We start from the raw sequence: 21,370 nt of genomic DNA on the forward strand, positions 1-21,370 counted from the left end.
GTCATCTGGTCAGTTTGGGCACCTTCTGATGCTTGCTTGTGAAAAAAAATGGACCAAGTAAAGTCGCCCAAGTGTTCATCAGGGACACCCTTCTTTTTTCCATTATCGGCCGAGGATGCCCATCTCCTAAGCACGCCCCAGTCCCACCTTCGCTACACTGCCGACATGCCCCCATGAACTTTGGTCATCCCTGCGACGGAAAGCAGTTGAGGGCGCCCAAAATCGGCTTTCGATTATGCCGATTTGGGCGACCTTGCAAGAAGAACACCCATCTCCCGATTTGTGTCGAAAGATGGGCACCCTTCTCTTTCAAAAATTCACCTGACAGTGTAAGTATGGGCATAGGGAGGTTGAATGATTTGCTCAAATTCACAGAGGGCCTCTTTTACAAAGTCACAGTACCGATTCTCGGTGCGGCAAATGAGAGGAAGCCCATTCATTTCCTATGGGCTTCCTCTCATTTGCCGCACGGGAATTGCTAACGTGGCTTTGTAAAAGAAGCCCAGAGTGAGCAGCCAAGTAAGGGAGAGTGGGTGCAGGACAGGAGTTTACAGGGTCACCCCTGTAGGCACTTCAAACCAGCTTATGAAAATATTGAAAGGCAGTATTCTGGCTTAAAATAAAGAAAAAAAAATCTCATACATACACACACATGCAATGAACACAAAGACCCACAACTACAACCTGCAAATCTCTTTCCTTTTTTGTAGCATAAAGAGAAGGCCAACAGGGGGACGTGATGTTTCAAACATTCCTAAATTTTATTTAAAGATTTTGCTTAGTACATTCTGTTCCGATGTTCCAACTCTCAAACTATTTTTTCCTTTAAACAAAGGCTGCTTGGGATGCTTGTGTGAGTGTGTGTGTGTCTCTCTCCCTCTTGCTTTTCTTTTAATCTTTTCCTCTCACACTGGACTTTCTCCTTTCCTGTCTCTTTCTCGCCCTTTTTTCCTTTGCGTCCATTCTTTCCCCTCTCGCTGTATAACCTGAGGTGGACAGAGGGGGTAGGCAGGTTAGGGGGAATTAATGGGAGTCTGAATCAAATTTCTAGGCTACACCTAGGAGGAAAAAAACTCTTAGCATTAAGAAACGGACTGCAATAAACTGGCAAGCAGCCCAAGTACTTCAGCATAACTCAAGTATAACTCCATTGTCAAGACAAGAAAAAAAACCCCATTAGATTCAGTAAAGGACAATGGGGGTCAAATTTTCACTGGATTAATGCTCCTAACTTTTAGAGTTAGGTTCCTAAGGGGTCCTTTTACTAAGGTGTGTTGAAAATGGCCTGCGGTTGTGTAGGCGTGGGTTTTGGGTGCGTGCCGATCCATTTTTCAGCACACCTGTAAAAAAGGCCTTTTTTATATTTTTGCCGAAAATGGTGTATAAAAATGCTACAGCTATGAGCCTTGGTCCCCTGCCTAGACTTTGGTTCAGGCTCTAAAATGAGGGAAAAGCTTACAGGCCTGTGTGGTTCTTGCTTGAACTCCCAGTGTTGGAGCACTGCAGAGAACAACAGGAAACACAAAGGTGGGGGTCCAAAGAACAGAGTGACATTGTGGTCAGCCATAGTGTGAGAAAGGAAAGGTATAGCTGGATGCAGTGTCCTGCTTAAGATTTGTGGTCAAGCCAGCTAAAGACAAAACCATGTTAGCAGGATAAAAGCTACTTATTAGCATGAGCCAATCAGTGGTAACCATGACATTAGCATAGATCCAATCAGGTATATCTACTGTCATATTATCCATATCCTGAGGGCAACTATAATAAAAATCGGAGTATTGGAAATTCCTGGTTTAAGCTAGAGAGAAGGGTTGCCACTCTCTCTCTCTCCAAGGGAAACCAATGTGACCAGCAGAATTGACAAATTACCTAATTGCTTTCCCTTGTAAAACCTTTAATTGGTAAAAGAAATTATAAAAGATTAGGAACTAATTAACACCTGTTTGCAGCTGGATTATTATATTCCTATAATTAATTGATTGTACGTGCCTGTTGTCAATCACTGATTTGACTTGTACCTTGGCAAATAAACTCCTCATCCCAAATGATGTTCTGTGGGCTTCACTTAATGATCAAAGGCTGTAAGTATAAGTGCTTCCGCTCTATCAGCTCTTTCGCTGCATTGTATAACCTGTAGCCTAAATCCAGTTTGTCATAAGGCTGGTATCTTTTCCTTGCCAATGCTGAGAGGCGGACTAACGTCCCTCTCAGTGGCAATTCCTTTTAGAACTTCACAACTTCTTGACTACCCCAGTACTAGTGCTATTTAGAGATGGAGTCAGATTTGAGGTCTCTGAACCTTAAATTATGTGGCAAAATCAAAATTGCCACGCGTCCATGTTGGGTGTGCGACCTTACTGCCAGCCATTGACCTGTAAGTCTCACACGGTAACCGGGCGATAATGACCTACGCGTGTCAAATGCCATTTGGCGCACGTCCAATACGTGCCTCCGAAAAAATTTTTCGGCCCCATGCCAAAAATGAAATTACCGCAAGAGCCACATGATAGCAGGGTAGTAACTCCATTTTGGTGCGCATTGGGTGCGTGTAGACGCTTACGTGGCTTAGTAAAAGGGCCCCTAAATTAGCTTCTCTGAAAATTTACTAGGGCTGCCTCTCTAAATTTAGGCTCAGAATTTCAGTAAACTTCTAAATCTAGAAGTCTAATAAGTAGATTGCAACAGAGGTAGATTTAGGGTAGGGGAAAATTTAGGAGCTTAGATTGTAAGCTCTATTGAGCAGGGACTGTCTATGTCAGGTGTTCAGCGCTGCATGCATCTGGTAGCGCTATACAAATGCTAATAATAATAATTTTCAGCACTAGGCACCTAATAAGGATTTTAAATCTATGCAAATGAATAGAGGCCTAAACTTAGGAGAATAACCTTCAAGCTGCTAAATTTAGGTTCATTTTCAGCTGTAAGTAAGGGAAACATTTAGGTGCCCTTTCACTAAAGGGTGGTAAAATCTGGGCATAGTACATCCTAACATGGGACTTTCCCAAGTGCTAAACATAGAATTTACATAGCTGTTTTAAAAAAGCATTTTCACATATGCAGTTTTATATAGGAAGGGGAGAGGGGAGGGAGGGACTTTGGGTTGGAGGTTTGTCAATATTATTCTCACCTTGCTTATTGCCTTGTTTGTTTTGCTAGGTGTCCATAGCCTTGTACTGGTTTGCATAGTACATAAGTATTGCCATACTGGGATAGACCAAAGGTCCATCAAGTCTGTTTCTAACAGTGGCTAATCCAAGTCACAAATACTTGGCAAGATACCCAAAACAGTGCAATACATTTTATGCTGCTTATCCTAGAAATAAACAGTGGATTTTCCCCAAGTCAATCTTAATAATGGCTTATGGACTTTTCTTTTTGGAAGCTATCCAAACCTTTTTAAAACTCTGCTAAGCCAACCGCTTTTACTACATTCTCTGGCAATGAATTCCAGAGTTTAATTACACGTTGAGTGAAGAAATATTTTCTCAGATTCGTTTTAAATTTACTACTTTGTAGCTTCTTTGTGTGCCCCCTAGTCCTAGTATTTTTGGAAATAGTAAGCCACATTGAGCCTGCAAAAAGGTGGGATAATGTGGGGTACAAATGCAATAAATAAAAATAGTAAATAAGTGATTCACGTCTACCCATTCCACTCCACTCAGTATTTTATATACCTGTATCATATCTCCCCTCAGCCGTCTTTTCTCCAAGCTGAGGAGCCCCAGTCGCATTAGCCTTTCCTCATAGGGAAGTCGTCCCATCCCCTTTATCATTTTTGTCGCCCTTCTCTGTACCTTTTCTAATTCCACTATCATCAACATATAAAGCATTTTCAAATTTTGTTTGCAGGTCATGTGCTAATGTTGCCATTATTGAGTGGTACCTGCAAAACGTTAATGCAAGAGCATTTACTGCCTCCTGTTAATGCATGGTAATCCTAATGCACTAGCCCATGCCCATTCTCCACCCATTACATGCCCTCCCAAAAAACACAAGTAATGTGCAGGTTAGCACATGTAAATGGGCAAAAAATTTGAAAAATGCATTAGTAGACTGTTTTTCACATGCTAAGCATGTGAGGGCTTAACACTCTTTAGTAAAAGGACCCTCACATGTTCCTAAATTTATGGGCTCAGATTTGTTGAATATTGGCCTTAATGTCCCCAATATTCAGCACTATTTAACCGGTCAGGAATGGATGCTGATCGGTTAAATAGTATTTTGGCTCCTAACCAGCAATATTCAGGGGGAGATAGCCGGTTATCTCTCGCTGAATATTGCTAGCTGTATTGCATGATTTATCCAGTTAGCGCTGAATATCGGCATAACTGGTTAACTTTTTAGTGGTTAACCCCCCCCCCCCCACCCCCACCCCAGATATACAATGCCGGTCACCAGAAATGGCCTGGCATTCAATATCCAGGTTTAACGCTGACGGCGGACAGCAAAAGCACTGCTGGCTGAATATGGGGGAGGGGCTGTCTTTTGAGCTGTGATACCCTGAAGGAACTCTCATAAATATGCATTTGATACAATGAATAGACTATAAAATCCTGTGGGTAAGGTGAGTTTGCTGTGTACTCACTTCCTCTATTAAGGGATATAAAATGTAGAGTCAATACAGCACTAATATTAAGTCTTCAAGTAGCAGAGGAGATGAAGGGCATAATAAACCATGTCATTTTTCTTCTGTGTGTTTGTTTAAACTTTAGATAGTGGAGTGGAAGGTTTGTAGGCCAGTGGGAAGCAGGGAACATGACTGGATGAACTGATGTGCACTATAAAAAGACCCCAAAAATATTGGCCAAAATACTTCCACAAATTATAACTTAAAAACTGAAATCAGGGGCGGACTGACCATTCAGGCAATTGGGCAGTACCCACAGGCTCCAGGGGGCCCAGAGGCTCGGTCCGTTGCCCTTGCCCGCCACTGCCTGTGTCGGTTCCGTGGTTTAAAATGGTGGCAGTGAACTCTCGTGAGACTACCGTGAGAGGTCACAGATGCCATTTTAAAATGTGGAGCCGCCACAGGCAGCAAAAGCAGCATGCTCAGCAGTAGCAGCAGGGATGGAAGAAGGTGGGAAAGGGGAGATTGAAGGACATGCTGCTGGACATGGAGGAAGGTAAGGGCTGCAGGGACAGTAGTAGTAACATAGTAGATGACGGCAGAAAAAGACCTGCATGGTCCATCCAGTCTGCCCAACAAGATAAACTCATATGTGTATACCTTACCTTGATTTGTACCTGCCTTTTTCAGGGCACAGACCGTACAAGTCTGCCCAGCAGTATTTCCCGCCTCCCATCACTGGCTCCGGCACAGACCGTATAAGTCTGCCCTCCACTATCCTCGCCTCCCAACCACCAACCTCTCTTTCCCCACCTGCTCCGCCACCCAATTTTGGCTAAGCTTCTAGACCCAAGACTAGATCGCTCTAGTCCTACGGATAGTGAGTTGGTGGTAGTGTGTGTGGGGGTGGGGGTAGCATGTGGGGATGCAGGGACAACAGGGGTGGCGGTGGCGGCGGTCGCAGTAGTGTGTGGGGGGGGGGGGGGGGCAGAGTACGCTTGGTGTCTGGGAGACCAGAGTACTCTCAGTCCACCTCGACTGAAACTCAGAACATGGAAGGAGATACACACTAACGCACTATGATCATAATAAAAAGACACCTACAGTAACATCCCAGACATCTTTGTAAGACCCTCTTAAGTACTTACACAAGGCTAGAGATTTCATTCATCAACCCTCAAAGAAGTTTCAGTCTCTCCCTCACCTCCAGAGATATGTGGCAAGGGTTCCCAGGTTCTTTGGGGTACTAATAGGAAGGAAAGGCCACCCTTCCAGCTTCTGACTGCTTTAGGATGTATTGGAAAAGAGGGTGAGAAACACAAGGGCTGGCAAGTTCTACACATTATGACACAGACAATCAGGAAACAACCAAAAATAAGGAACGATCCTCACAAAACCGTGACCAATGGAAAAAAAAACAGTGAGGTAAATCCATAGAGGATAACAAAGAAGTCTTTATTGGGAATAGCTAAAATACGACTTGACACGGCCGTGTTTCGACCCGAAGGCCTGCCTCAGGGGTCTTGATGAATCTCTGATGTTATAACGTAGCATTTAACAACAGGAAAGTCTGGCTGTAAAATCCTTTGGCTATCCTCTGTTTTGTTAGAATGCTGGAAAACATTAGCCGTGTTGCCGGCTAATGTAAGAGATTCATCAAGAACCCTGAGGCAGGCCTTCGGGCCAAAACACGGCCGTTTCGGGTCATATTTTAGCTATTCCCAATAAAGACTTCTTTGTTATCCTCCTTGGATTCACCTCACTGTTTTATTTTTCCACAGACTGAACCAGGCCCGTTTTTATTCCCACTGCATTTATGAAATTGTAGTTTTCTCCTTATGGAAATTGGTATTACAAGTTCCTAGATGTTAAGGGGCAAAAATTCAGGCCCAGGTCAACTTGTCTCAGATGATCTCTGCTGACTCATGTGTAACAAATAAGAAACAGTAGACCTGAGCGTCTCCGGCTGGTCACTTACAGTCAGAGGATGGAGGCTGCTGAGGGCAGCACCTGCTGGCTGATGAAGTCCTGCAAATCCAGACTGGGATCCTCCAGGTCCAGGCTCAGAAACTTGTCCACCAGAGCCTTACACCTGCGGAAACAAGTAATAGCAGCAAGTAATGCCTTCTTAACCGGTTGGTTCAGGCGGAGACCACTCTCTGATTAGGTGCTGTCTGCCCAGTACTCTTTCCACACATTATATCATTACAGGCCAGCAAGGAATGGTGAACTTAAAGAGACAACACTCTGACCTCCTGTAGGGGGAGGCATAGGAGCCAACTTTTCAGAATTATTGGGGGTGCTAAGCCCAATGGAAATAACCCCTCTCAAGACACATACAAGAAATTCTCTCAATATTACTACTACTAATCATTTTCTGTAGTGCTAGACATACGCAGAGCTGTACACATTATATGAAGGTACTTTCTCTGTCCCTAGAGGGCTCACAATCTAAGTTTGTGTACTTGCTCAAGGTCACAAGGAGCTGCAGTGGGAATTGAACCCAGGTTGCCAGGATCAAAGCCCACTGCACTAACCATTAGGCACTCACAGCACCCACAGACATAGGCGTAGTTTGACTGTTTCATTTGGGGGGGGGGGGGGGGCAAAGGATGGGGCAGGGCATATTAGCATATTCATTTGCATATATACATATGCAAATGAATATGCTAATATGGAGGAAGGAATTGAAATTTACAGGCAAAATCTCACAGATGCACATTTCATAAAGCTGACATATTTCAATTAATATATTCTGAATAAAATACTTGTTCTACCTTTGTTGATCATTTAGTTTTTCTATTCGCTTTGGTCCCAGTGTCTTCTGTTTTATGCAGTGTCTTCTTTCCAGTAGGCTTCCCTCTGCTCCCCACCCTCCCAGTCCCATCCATCTCCTGCTCCTTCCCTCTGCTCACCTCCTTTCCCAGTCCAATCCAATTCCTGGTCCTTCCCTCTGCTCCCCACCCACCCCTCCCAGTCCCATCCATCTCTTACTCCTTCCCTCTGCTCCCCACCCCTCCCAGTCCCATCCATCTCCTGCTCCTTCCCTCTGCTTCCCACCCTCCCAGTCCCATCCATCTCCTGTTCCTTCCCTCTGCTTCCCACCCTCCCAGTCCAATCCATCTCCTGCTCCTTTCCTCTGCTTCCCACCCTCCCAGTCCCATCCATCTCCTGCTCCTTCCCTCTGCTTCCCACCCTCCCAGTCCCATCCATCTCCTGCTCCTTCCCTCTGCTTCCCACCCTCCCAGTCCCATCCATCTCCTGCTCCTTCCCTCTGCTTCCCACCCTCCCAGTCCCATCCATCTCCTGCTCCTTCCCTCTGCTTCCCACCCCTACCAGTCCCATCCATCTCCTGCTCCTTCCCTCTGCTTCCCACCCCTCCCAGTCTCATCCATCTCCTGCTCCTTCCCTCTGCTTCCCACCCTCCCAGTCCCATCCATCTCCTGCTCCTTCCCTCTGCTTCCCACCTTCCAGTCCCATCCATCTCCTGCTCCTTCCCTCTGCTTCTCACCCTCCCAGTCCCATCCATCTCCTGCTCCTTCCCTCTGCTTCTCACCCTCCCAGTCCCATCCATCTCCTGCTCCTTCCCTCTGCTCTCCACCCTCCCAGCCCCATCCATCTTCCCTCTGCTGCCCCCCCCACGAGGTCCAGGATCGTGACTCCGTTTACCCCCTCTCTTCCTCCCTCCCTCTGGCGCAGGCAGCAGTCTTCTTCAACCTTTCTGTGCTCCTGGCAGCGGTAGCGACGTATACACGCTGCCTTCAGTCTGCCCCGGAAGCCTTCTCTTCAAGTTCCTGCTCCCACCTATGCGGAACAGGAACTTGAAGAGAAGGCTTCGGGGCAGAGCTGAAGGCAGCGTGTACGTCGCTACCGCTGCCAGGAACAAGAAAGGCTTAGAGAAGATTGCTGCTGCCTGCGCTGGAGGGAGGTAGGAAGAGAGGGGGTAGATAGACACGCTTGTCTCCGTCCGCTTCGCTGCTTCCCTGCCCTCTCTATCTGCGTCCCGCCTTCCTCTGACGTCATTTCCTTTCGGGCGGGACGCAGACAGAGAGGGCAGGGAAGCAGCGAAGCGGACGGAGACGAGCGCGTGTCTGCTTGTTTTTTTTTTCTTCTAGCGCCAGTCCACGTCGTCGTCGTTTGGGGGGGGGGCATTGCCCCCCCTCGCCCCCCCAGTCTACGTCCATGCCCACAGAGCCAGCTCCTATGGGGGGAGGAACTTTTCAGTCACAGCACAGTAGCAATAGTTATAGGTGGGATACAAGACAAACCTGAACCTGCTACCAAGGGTTGTGGTGGTGATGGGTTGGATACAGAGTAAAGAGTAGGAAGGCATTAAAAAAAAAAAAAAAACAAAAAAAAAACAGGGCCAAGAGGGAATCTACACGTAGCTGTGAACAAATGCTTAGGATGTGGTGGACCAAACTTAAGCCAATTCTGATTATGCTGGAAGCTTGAAAGAAGCTGAAAGAAAACACTTGGGCCCCAAAAATTTAATTTAATAAATGTAAAATAAAATATACTTCCTGTGGTGACCTCAGTGCACACATACAGCACTTTGCAGTTTTGATGAACCTCTCCAGAAGAGCTTGCAGTTTGAATTTGTAGAGTAATTGTTGAAATAAATGGTTGGGGCTGATTGCACAGAAAGTCTACTTGGCCATTGAAGTGCAAATTTGGAGAATTTCACCCCTGTTTTGTGTCTGTACAAGTTTTATTTTTGCTAATTTTCTGTAGTTCAGTAGTTCTTAAACCTGTCAGGGGGACTTCTCGGTCAGTTTTTTTTTTTGTTTTTTTTTAATTTTTAGAAGTCTACACTGATCATTGAGAAACAATACACAATCAATAGAAACACATAAGGAGAGACAAGCAATTACTAAGAACAAAAATGCTAAACTAAATAATCACCTCCTATGAAACTTTCAGAGACTATACTCAATGAATGTAAAGAACAACCAAGAATAACTTCCAACTTTTGAGGTTTTTAAGGAAAACCAACCACCCCTCCACCATCCAACCCCCAGCCCCCCCCCCCCCCCCAAAAAAAAAAACACCCCCCCCTAAACCGAACAGGAGCAATGTGTCAGAAAGGGTTCCCAAATAGCTTCCCATTTGGCCATAGGACAACAGCAGGTTGCCCAAAGTTTCTCCATTTCACAGATGTATCAAAGTTTATTTAACCATTTGACCAGGGGGGGGAACCATGGGAGATTTCCAATGTGCTGCCAAAGTTACTCTAGCAGGATATCCACAATGATTATGCATGAGATAAATTTGCAAACAATGGAAGCAGTGCAAGCAAACCTATCTCAAGCATATTCATGGTGGCTATTCCAAAAACCCAACTGGCCAAGTGTTCTTCAAAAGAGTGGGTTGAGAATCATGTCTTGTTCGTTTCACTATAAAAATTCACTTTTACCTTAAAATGTTTCTCTAGCTTTCTATTTTTGTGGTGAGGCAGATAAATTGTTGTGAACAGCTATGAGATCTGGTACAGTGTGACACTTATTATTTGAAGGGGAACTTAAGAAAATTCACAGTGGATTCTGCCATTTTGCAAGTGATTTATGTCTATGTCAGAAGGAAGGTATACTCCCTTTTCAGGGACATAGCCAGACAACCAATTTTGGGTGGGCCTAGGCACAAGATGGGTGGGCAGAAGAAGTCCACCTGTACCACAAGTGATTTGGTCTCTCCCTCTCTCGCCTGCATGCCATATGGTCTCTCAAACATTCCCCCTCCCCCCCGCATACCTTTTAAATAGCAGATTTTCATCATCAGTGAGCAGCAACTAATACACACTGCTCATGTTGGCCCCACAGCACAGATGCAGCTTCCTGTTTCCGCATAGGCAGGAATACATCAGAGGGAAGGCTGTGGGGCCAGTGCGAACAGTATGTATCAGTCACCGCTCGCTGCAGGCGAAGATCTGCTATTTACAAGGTATGCAGGAGTTTTTGGCTGGTGGAGCTTGGGGCTCCCTACCAGCCACATCATAGGTGTGCTGCCACTGGGTGGGCCTGGGCCCACCCTTGGCTATGCCACTGTCCCTTTTTACACTACAGCCAGGTTATTCTTGAAAGTCTGTGACTATTTTTGGAAAGCCCCAAAACTGATTCATGAATCAAAAATCCCCATGTCTTGCTGTAAATACATTAACTTACCGTGCCATCTGGTCTTCAACATACTGGGGGTCTGGGCGCCGGATGGGTTTCCCATTTCGGAATAGTTCTGAAACCTAAGATGGACAAGACAGAGGTGATCAGGGGCTGCAAGAGGCAGAAGTCTGAGATCATGGCAGGGTTTGGTGTGTTTTATGGATTGTCTTTTTATCATGTTCTATTTTTTTTATATACATTTACGCTTTGCAATGTAAAATGCACAGTTGTCAATGTATACCTGTTGTACATTTTATATTCATATATTTTTTGTGTACTTTTATTAAGGCATACTTTCTATCTTATATATATATATTGTTTTTGTGTAAACATTTCTTTATATATTCCATTTTATATATTCTTTTTTTACTATTAATATAAGTATTGTTTTACATATTTATTATATACTCTTCATGCACACAAGTTACTGTGGTGAATTCTATATCTCCACTAGATGCTCATAAGTACATAAGTAATGCCACATTGGGAAAAGACCAAGGGTCCATCGAGCCCAGCATCCTGTCCACGACAGCGGCCAATCCAGGCCAAGGGCACCTGACAAGCTTCCCAAACGTACAAACATTCTATACGTTATTCCTGGAATTGTGGATTTTTCCCAAGTCCATTTAGTAGTGGTTTATGGACTTGTCCTTTAGGAAACCGTCTAACCCCTTTTTAAACTCTGCCAAACTAACCGCCTTCACCACGTTCTCCGGCAACGAATTCCAAAGTTTAATTATGCGTTGGGTGAAAAACATTTTCTCCAATTTGTTTTAAATTTACTACCCTGTAGTTTCATCGCATGCCCCCTAGTCCTAGTATTTTTGGAAAGCGTGAAAAGACGCTTCACATCCACCTGTTCCACTCCACTCGTTATTTACACATACACATGTTTTATTATTGTTTTATGTTTTATTTATTGCTTTGTATTTTGTTTTACTTTCTATAACAGACTCCTGAAGCAGGCACGTCACGAGCCGAAACACGGAGCCGTGCTGAGTCTTGCGCTTTAACATCAATTATAATGTAAACTATTGGTCTATCAGTAGACTCACTTTAATACACATTATTGGACTTTTATTTTCATGTGCATATATCTCCTTTCTTTTGAATGTTTATTTTATATTACTTTTATACAAATTTTGAGTAATAAATTTCAACAATTTTAACTGTTTTGTTCCTGGGGTTTGTCAAGCCTTCCTCTGTTCCCACTCTTTTTTGTGTACCGGGGTTTGGTGCACGACAGAACCAGCAGACATATTTTTACAATCCGCCTCCTGCTTCTGTCACTTACTTCAATGCCTCTCTTGATGATTTTCGGGGGCAGGCCAGCCAAGGCTGCAATGTTGGCTGCATGACTGACTGTGGCCATGCCCTCTTTAAGCCGATAGAAGAACACCAGCTCATCTCCATCTTGGTAAGTTTCCAGGGTCTGGGGGAAGATGAGGGAGATTGGTGAGAGGTGTTGTTTTCACATTATGCCACTACATCAAATTTCTTTCCTGAGACCAGCAATCAGTGCAAGCTTTTCTATTAAAGTGTGTAGGAATATTGCCCTTTATAGGGAAGTGCAGGAAAGCATGCATCGTAATGTTCACAGCAGGATCTGGCTTTTGATTGGAGTACCAGGCCTAGAAACAGGTAGTTTATGATTTATGGTTTATTGAATTTGCTATACTGCTTAACTTATACAACAGCACAGCAGTTTACAACAAAAATAAAAGCTAGAATGGGGGGAGTGGGTATTATAAAACTGGATTAAAAAAAAAAAAAAAAAAAAAAACGAAGTACACAAGGTGAATAGGGTGAGGCCAAAGACACTGTACGACAATTCATGTATATTAAGTTATGTTGTGTGGGGCTCACTTGGAATATGTTGTAGTGAGCCGAGTTATATATGTTCTGACATGTTCTTTTTGCTCAATAAAGACTTCTAAAAATTAAAAAAAAAAAAAAATAAATAAAAGCTAGAATAGTACTTCATTAAATGGACAGGAAAGAACATTCTTCCAAGAATAAGTACCCAAGACAAAGAATTAGTTAATCCCCCTGGGTTCTGGATTGATCTGGAGAGACTCAAGGAAAGAAAATTAACAGATAAACACTAATTTCTCCTCCCTCATCGTCCCTCTAGACCAGTCCAGACATGTGGAAAGTACCAAAGCAGTGTTCAATGAGGGTGGGACACAGAGGACACAGACAAGCCTGCTGGCAATACACTAGCCCCTAAGGCTGCATCCTGACATGCCTGCACATCCAACTTATAGTGCCGCATAAAGCAATGTCCTGAAACAGAAGTAGGCTGTTGAACTGCTATGGATTTACAGCCTGTCTCACTGACACAGACTACTCAGTAATTACTGTGGATTCTTTTGGATTCGTATTAGATAAATGAAACCTTTATTAGAGGAGCTAAATTCTACAATGATTACGGTATATACGATTAGCTATATACACACAATGATTAGAAACAATCATAAACAATCATTACATCACTGGTCTCTACATTTAAGCAATGCTAAGAGTTCTTAGACCAGGAAAGGAAGCAATAATACACTATACACTGTACATACAATCATCACTGGTCCTTACATCATCCAGGCTCTTATCAGCTGGAGGGGGAGTTACAGCGAAAGCCAGGAGCTTTTTAGACCAGGAACAGATCCTCTACGCAGTACGTACGTTACTCACAGATGAGCTCCCAATTTTACTGCAAGAAACTCCCCTTTTTATTAGGCTCAGAACTCATGTTCAGAGCTAAGGAAAGTTACAGAATGCTTCTCTGTCTAGGTAAACAAGCCATACTGTGGGAACGTGGTTACATGCTCTCCAAGTCCAGGTGGCCAAGCTGGACCTGGAAAACAAGTGCCATCCTCCCCTTCACATACCAAATTAATTAGAGCTGTGTCTTATCTTCTACATTCCAACTTGTTTTCACATAATCAAAGTTAAAACAACCATTTTTAAACAGATTTACTTCTAATCAACAATACAGACCCCGAGTGCATTGGTCGGTCAAGACAGAGATGAAAAACAATCTTTAAAATTCACTTCCATTACAGCTGTGCTGTACCCATGACGCCATCTGCACCCTTTTACATTGTGTTTTCAGTGCAGTGAGCACCTACCACCACCTAACCATGCATGCTGATGCTATGGCCTCCTTAATCCATCTAGCCACTGCAGTCTTAGAGGCCGTTTCTCCTCTCCTAGCACCCCAAACAACATGAAAGCCAGTGCAAATGCCCAAACTCCTTGGTCCTCTTCAGGTAGTAACATAGTAGAAAGATAGTAACATAGTAGATGATGGCAGATAAAGACCTGAATGGTCCATCCAGTCTGCCCAATAATGCAAGGCTCTTTTCAACATCCAGGCAGTGAAAACATCTCTGCCAAATCGCCTTCCTCTGCAAACTCTGGGAATGTGATTGGTCCATGTAGAAGGGATAAACCACCTTAGGCAAAAAGAAAGCAACCAGACACCTTCTCACAAGACATCATCAGTAAAGGTTCCCGACAGGAAAGAACCTGGCGACTCCAAAATCCTCCTGGCTGAACAAATAGCCACAAAAATGACATCCTTCAACGATGCCTGTCTAAATGGTTCAAATGGCACCTGGATCAACACTGACAGTACCAAGTTTAAACTCATGGAGGTACCCATCAGCCTCTGTAGCAGCCTCAAGTATTTCACCCCTTTTAGGAACTGAGACACAGCTGAGTGAAGAGCCAAGTGAACTCTCAGAGAAGCTAGTGCTAAACCTTTATCCCAGTCGTCCTGCAGGAACTTCAGAATCTCTTGCACAGAAACACACAATGGAACCACATGATGGTCCTGACACCAGGCCTCAAAGATCTTCTAGACTCTCACATAGGCTAAACAGGTTGATGTCTTCCTGGACTGCAACAGCGTATTTATCACCCTACTGGAATACCCACACTTCATCAGTCTCGCCTTTTCAACAGCCATATGGTAACGTCCGGCAACAGTATTTGATATTTAATTTCAAATATTTGATACAGACGTTCAAATATTTGAAAGGTATTAATCCGCAAATGAACCTTTTTCGGAGACAGGGAGACGGTAGAACTAGAGGACATGAACTGAGGTTGAAGGGGGCAGGACTAATGTCAGGAAGTATTTTTTCACGGAGAGGGTGGTGGATATGTGGAATGCCCTCCTGTGGGAGGTGGTGGAGATGAAAACGGTAATGGAATTCAAACATGCGTGGGATAAACAAAAAGGAATCCTGTTTAGAAGGAATGGTTCAGCGGAATCTTAGCGGAGATTGGGTGGCGACGCCGGTAATTGGTAACCAAAATGGGAGCTGGGCAGACTTCTATGGTCTATGCCCAGATTGTGACTGAATAGATAGGGATGGGCTGGAGTGTAAATTTTAAGGGGCTTCAACGTTAGCTTCAGAACTTAGTACAAGAACAGTGCTGGGTAGACTTCTATGGTCTGTGCCCTGAGAAAGGCAAGGACAAATCAAACTTGGGTATAAAGTATCACATACCATGAAAAATGGGTTTATCTTGTTGGGCAGACTGGATGGATCGTACAGGTTCTTATCTGCCATCATTTACTATGTTAGACAGTCACTGTACTATCCTTCTACACTGTTTTCCCCTCTCTTTATTTGTTTTCTCTCTCCTGTCCCCCGCTTGATTATAGTTCCTTTCTTTCCAAATTGGTTAGTCTGTAAATCACTCTGATTGTACCCACTGAAGGGAAGTATAGCAAGAAATTAATAAACATAAACATGCATTAAGAAAGAACTGAAACACCTCCTGCATTTGAATGGGCTCCTAAACCAGAAGGCTCATCTTTCTGGAAAGACCAGAGGATCTCCTACTGGTCTTGAGATCTCCATACCAGAGTCTCCGAGGCCAATCTGGGACCACCAAGACCATTAACCTAGGGTGGCCCTCCACCTTCTGAATAAATCGACCTATCAAGGGCCATGAGGGAAACATGTACAACAGTCTGCTTTACAGCCACAGCTGCACCACAGCGTCTAACCCTTCTGACAACCACTCCTTTCTGTGGCTGAAGAAATCTCCCAGAGTCTTATGATGACTTAGCAGGCCTCTTCTGCCAGAGTCCATTCTCTTTGGTCCAGGGTTTCTGCTCAGAGAATCCAACTCTATGTTGTCTATCCCTGCCACATTAGCTGCTGACATACTTAACAGGTTCTATTCCACTCAATCCATAAGCACCTTAATTTCTTCTGACATCTGGCAACTCTCAGTGTGGCTCTGCCAACTGACATAAGCCACCATGGTTGCATGGTCAGACAAGGCTCAAACTTGACTCAAACTACTGATTGGAAGACCAGAAGAGCTAGATGTACGGGTCTTGCCAGATAGTTGACCAACCAAGTTGCCTCCCTGTTTGACTACTGTCCATGAGCCGCCTTGTCTAGGCAATGCATTCCCCAACCACTCAAGCTGGCATCCTTTGTCAGTAGAATCAGGCCGGTGGTTTTTGGTCCATCTTACGACTCAGACTGCTTGGATGCCGCTACAACAACAGGCTATCCCTCACCTGCCCTTAAAGGGACAACAAATCTCCACTGGCTCCTCCAGAAGATGGGCCTTGATAGCCTCATTGCGTGACTCAAGGAACCCTCCCCAAAACAAAGGCCCAACCAGTTGGGGGGAGAGGTTGGGAACCAATTTTACATCCCTAGGATGTAGCCCTGCTCTCTGCTGGACACCTTTAACCTCTTTTTTTTTTTTTTTTTTAAGAATTATGTGTGGGGCCAAGCATGCCACACCTTATAATGGGAAAAAGAAATCCAGCTAACATCTCCAGGCCTCTTCAGTTCTACCAGACTAGATCTGGACAGCACAGGACCTCACCTCCCATACTGGATGGCTGTAGGCTGCATAGGATGAAGCCATTGAACCCAGTATTTCTCAGTCTCCATCTGTTGGCAGAAGAGCATATATACATGTCTGGACTGGTCTGGAGGGTCAATGAGCCAGATATTTTCTATTTAATTAGGAGTCAGATTGGGAAGGGATAAAGACAGCACTACAAATTATGCACAATCAGTGGTGGTATTCAGCCAAATGTGGGGGTAATTTGATTGATTAAGGCACTAATATTTACACACCCATTACACACATAAATGTGTAGAATTCTTTATTTTTTTTGTTTCTTTAAAAGTCTTATATACCATCTACTTATTTAATAAATAATCAAAATGATTCATGATAAAAATACAAAGCACAGCTCTTCACCCAAACTTATCTCCAACCCCTCCTCTCCTCAACACACAGTAGCAAAAAAAAAAAACTAAAAAAAAAAACTAAAAAAAAAAAAAAAAAAAAAATCTAATCTCCACACAGCAGGAAAATCCTAAACCAGTGCTTTCACCCTATAAAACCATGTCTTCAACGCCTTCTGAAACTGATCATAGTGTTCCATGTTACACTGGGGCAGCAACTGAGGAAGCACTTTACTTAAAGGGAACCCCCAGACCTGGACATCTGAAGGTACCTGCAAAACAGCCCCCCCCCATTCCACCTGAGGGGACTGATGTGACATGTAAATGTCAAAATTCTATCTAAGCGCTATCCTGTAAAAACAAACCACACACTTATGCGGACTGCCTCCCGTCAGCTGAATATTGACCCCTATGTGTGTATTTAAATGGTTATGATAGTATTGTATATGAATATTGACCCCTATCAGGGGTATTTTCAAAAGAGAAGGGCACCCATCTTCCGACACAAATCAGGAGATGGGCGTCCTTCTCTCAGGGTCGCCCAAATCGGCATAATCGAAAGCCGATTTTGGGCGTCCTCAACTGGGGACGTGCTTAACAGATGGGCCGATAATGGAAAAAAGAAGGGCGTCCCTGATGAACATTTGGCCGACTTTACTTGGTCCCTTTCTTTTCACAACCAAGCCTCGAAAAGGAGCCCGAACTGACCAGATGATCACCGGAGGGAATCAGGGATGACATCCCCTTACTCCCCCAGTGGTCACCAACCCCCTCCCACACACACAAAAAAAATTAAAAAACATTTTTTGCCAGCCTCAAATGTCATACCCAGCTTCCCAACAGCAGTATGCAGGTCCCTGGAGCAGTTTTTAGTGGGTGCAGTGCACTTCAGGCAGGTAGTCCCAGGCCCATCCCCCCCTACCTGTTACACTTGTGGTGGTAAATGTGAGCCCTCCAAAACCCACCTGAAACCCACTGTACCCACATGAAGGTGCCCCCCTTCACCCTAAGGGCGATGGTAGTGTTGTACAGTTGTGGGGATGGGTTTTTGGGGGCTCAGCACACAAGGGAAGGGATCTATGGACTTGGGAGCAATTTAGGAAGTCCACTGCAGTGCCCCCTAGGGTGCCCGGTTGGTGTCTTGGCATGTCAGGGGGACCAATGCAGTATGAATGCTGGCTCCTCCCACGACCAAATGGCTTGGATTTGGTCGTTTTTTGAGATGGGCATCCTCGGTTTCCATAATCAGCGAAAACTGAGGTCGCCCATCTGTAAGGTTGACCTAATGTTGAGATTGGGCTTCCCCGACCGTATTATCGAAACGAAAGATGGACGCCCATCTTGTTTCGATAATACGGGTTTCCCCGCCCCTTCGCGGCGCCGTCCTTAGAAATGGGCACCCTTAGAGATGGTCGTTCCCGTTCGATTATGCCCCTCCACATGTGTATTTAAATGGTTATGATAGTATTGTATAAAAGACAGTAGGCGCCTATCTCCTTTATAGAATAGGCCACAACCAGGCCCCCATTATAGAATTCATGCCACATGGATAGTGCCCGGGCGGTCACGACACTATAATCATTTTTTTATTTTATTACATTTGTACCCCGCGCTTTCCCACACATGGCAGGCTCAATGCGGCTTACATAGTAACAATATAAATAATTACAAAGTCGTAAGAAGAATATATAGTTTGTGGTAAACGCAAAACTAATGGGGTTAATGGAAAGTAAGTTAAACATAGGAGGAATTGGGTTCAAAAGGAAAAGAGCGTTGGGAGGTAGGCGTAGCAAGATGGAAAGGAATGGATATGGGGTAGCATGTTCAATGTTGCTATCTAAATGGAGATCAATGTTGAACATGCTCATTAACATAAGCGCTGGTTGTGATGCTTGACTTAGAACAGCAACTGCATTGGCTGAAAGTTTACCCCAATAATTTTTCCTGTGTTTTTTTATTTTTTAAGAGCATTGCACCAGTGAGACACTGAGGGAGGGGGTTTTAAGGTATCACCGCAGGGGCAGTTGAGCTTGTAATAGCAAGTAAGAGCTTACCAGAAACTGTAGCAGAGGGCTATCTGGTAGGAGGTTGAGGTGCAGCAGGCTGTGGAAGTTGGTGGAGACGAACAAGCACGGGCAGTCCTTCCCTTGTCTAATCCAGTGCCTCAGTACAGCAGCCAGTAGAGCCAGACCATCCACCTAGGAGAGGAGGAAGAGCAGAGCTCATGGGTCAGTCCACCCTGTGAAGGTATCACTGATGGTATATGAAGATAGGTCATGGGTAAACCTGCCCTCTGATAAACGGCATAGCATTAATTAAATATCTGAAACATTTCCAGCTGTCACTGAGTGTGTTCACATACCGTATTAGTGCCTTTGCCGAACTCATCTATCAGCACCAGAGATCTCTTAGTGGCATTGTTCACTGCATTTGCTACCTGAGAAGAGTGAGAAAGATATTAATAAGGCAATGCAGAGAACAGGTCCAGCACCATTTGGGGGATACTGTCCCCCCCCCCCCCCACCTTTTTCTCTCACTCCCTGCCCCTGCATGATCTTGTCCCAAATCCCTTTGAAAACACGAAGACAGCAGAATTTTATGCTGTGTAAGGCCCCCACTACCCACTCCTCTCTACTTTCACCAGCTCCACTTTGGTATTTGAATGTGTGATGCCCATTTCTCCCTAAATTCCAGGGCCTGGATTAGGGGTGTGAAAACAAGGTAGCTGCCCTGGGCTTCCATGTTACAGGGGTCCCCCAACCTGCCGATATCTGAAGAAGATATGACTTGCAGATGGGCTTTGGGGCCCCCTTCCAAATTTCTGTCCTGGGCTCCAGCATATTTAAACACTGGCCCTGTACATTCAAATCACCAGCATGATGCCAGCTAGTGAAGGAGACTGTTGCAGCATGAAAAGCCATGGCCTTCCTGCTGACTGGAGGAAGGAGGAAGACTCACATGTGTGTGTGGGGGGGATAGAGAATGGGGAGAAAGGATTGGAAAAGGTGAGGGGTGCTGAGGGAGAAGATGAGAGAGAGCAAACTCTAGAGGGGGTGAGAGTGAGAACTGTGGGTGATGGAGGATTACAGATGAAAGGTGAAAAACCAATGCAGAATACTTCCCGTATGGTTACTGCGGGTTTAACACAGTTTTACCATGGGATAGCAATGGAGAAAGAGTTTCAGAGCAGGTGTTAGCTCACATGGAAACCTTTGACCGTACACTGCATTGAAATGAATGCAAATACGTCGATTTTCAATTCCACTTTATCATTTTGGAAGCCAGATACACTCTGGAGTGAAGTATTCCACATATAATTGCTATAGTGCTTTGGTGGTTCTTTCTGCCATTTTCCATTGATGCGGGGCAGCTACATGCCAAACTGCGGTGCCTTGTGCATCGCTGAATTTTGTTGGGTATTCATCTTTCTCCACTTTTGACTTTTTCAGCTCTCATTGGTTAGCTCTCTTTGCCACTCTTTTCAGTGATCTTCTAGCATTTCATGACAATCAGTCTGAGGAACCATCAGGTCTAATCAAAGAGACCATTTGATTTAATAATGAGAAATATTTTTTTAGTGTTTTTTATGAACACTTTTGGCACTGGTACTTTATATGGTTTTAAAAATTCTACAACATGATCTCTGCAATTTATAAGCTTTTATTGTCAACAAAAAATATTTCCAAAACTTGGACCAGTGATTTGAAATGAGGTTCATAAGCTTCAGTGGCGTAGCAGGGGGGGGCTGCCACCCGGGGCGGGGTGGTTCGCTGTTGCACCCCCCCCCCCCGGGTGCAGCACGATGACACCCCCCGACCAGCTCCCACACCCTACCTTTAAAAAGAATATTGGGAGGCGAGGCGCAGCGCCTCGCGCCTGCCCGTAAAAGAAATGTGGACCGTCGGGCCTTCTCTCGCTGTCTGTCCCGCCCTTGCAGAAATAGGAAGTTGCGTCAGCGGAGGGCGGGACAGATAGCGCGAGGGAAGACCCGACGGTCCACATTTCTTTTATGTGCAGGACAGGTGCGAGGCGCTGCGCCTCGCCTCCCGATATTCTTTTTAAAGGTAGGGTGCGGGAGCTGGTCGGGGGGGGGGGGGTGTCGATTCGCCGAGGGGGGGGGAGCTGGCAGGAATCACCCCCCCCCCCCTGAGTTGACACCCGGGCCGGACCGCCCCTCCCGCCCCCTCCTTGCTACGCCACTGATAAGCTTATTATTTATTAATTGGGATTTATTAACCGCCTTTATGAAGAGATTCACCCAAGGCGGTGTACAGCAAGAACAGTTTAACATAAAACTTACAATTTTGTTAACAGCATAACAATAGTAAAATGACCAAGTATAAAGATAAATACAATGAATAAGATAAACTTGAAAACAGCAAATTGAAACCTAATAATAGTACTACCATATA

At 44.7% G+C, this 21,370-nt stretch overlaps 1 protein-coding gene across 1 annotated transcript in view; it reads right to left on the reverse strand.

Annotated features, from left to right (window-relative positions):
- Positions 1-764: 764 nt before the first annotated feature.
- MSH5 (mutS homolog 5) overlaps positions 765-21,370 on the reverse strand; it is an 88,934-nt gene continuing 68,328 nt past the window's right edge. Inside the window, exons 20-25 of the mRNA XM_030194736.1 lie at positions 19,321-19,395; positions 19,013-19,156; positions 12,017-12,154; positions 10,729-10,802; positions 6,546-6,659; positions 765-986 (exon numbers count right to left, since the gene is read on the reverse strand). Coding sequence (XP_030050596.1) covers positions 6,548-6,659; positions 10,729-10,802; positions 12,017-12,154; positions 19,013-19,156; positions 19,321-19,395 — 543 coding nt within the window. The 3' untranslated portion in view covers positions 765-986; positions 6,546-6,547. The remainder of the gene's footprint in view (positions 987-6,545; positions 6,660-10,728; positions 10,803-12,016; positions 12,155-19,012; positions 19,157-19,320; positions 19,396-21,370) is intronic.

Source organism: Microcaecilia unicolor, chromosome 3, assembly GCF_901765095.1.
Source record: "Microcaecilia unicolor chromosome 3, aMicUni1.1, whole genome shotgun sequence".
Taxonomy (NCBI): domain Eukaryota; kingdom Metazoa; phylum Chordata; class Amphibia; order Gymnophiona; family Siphonopidae; genus Microcaecilia; species Microcaecilia unicolor.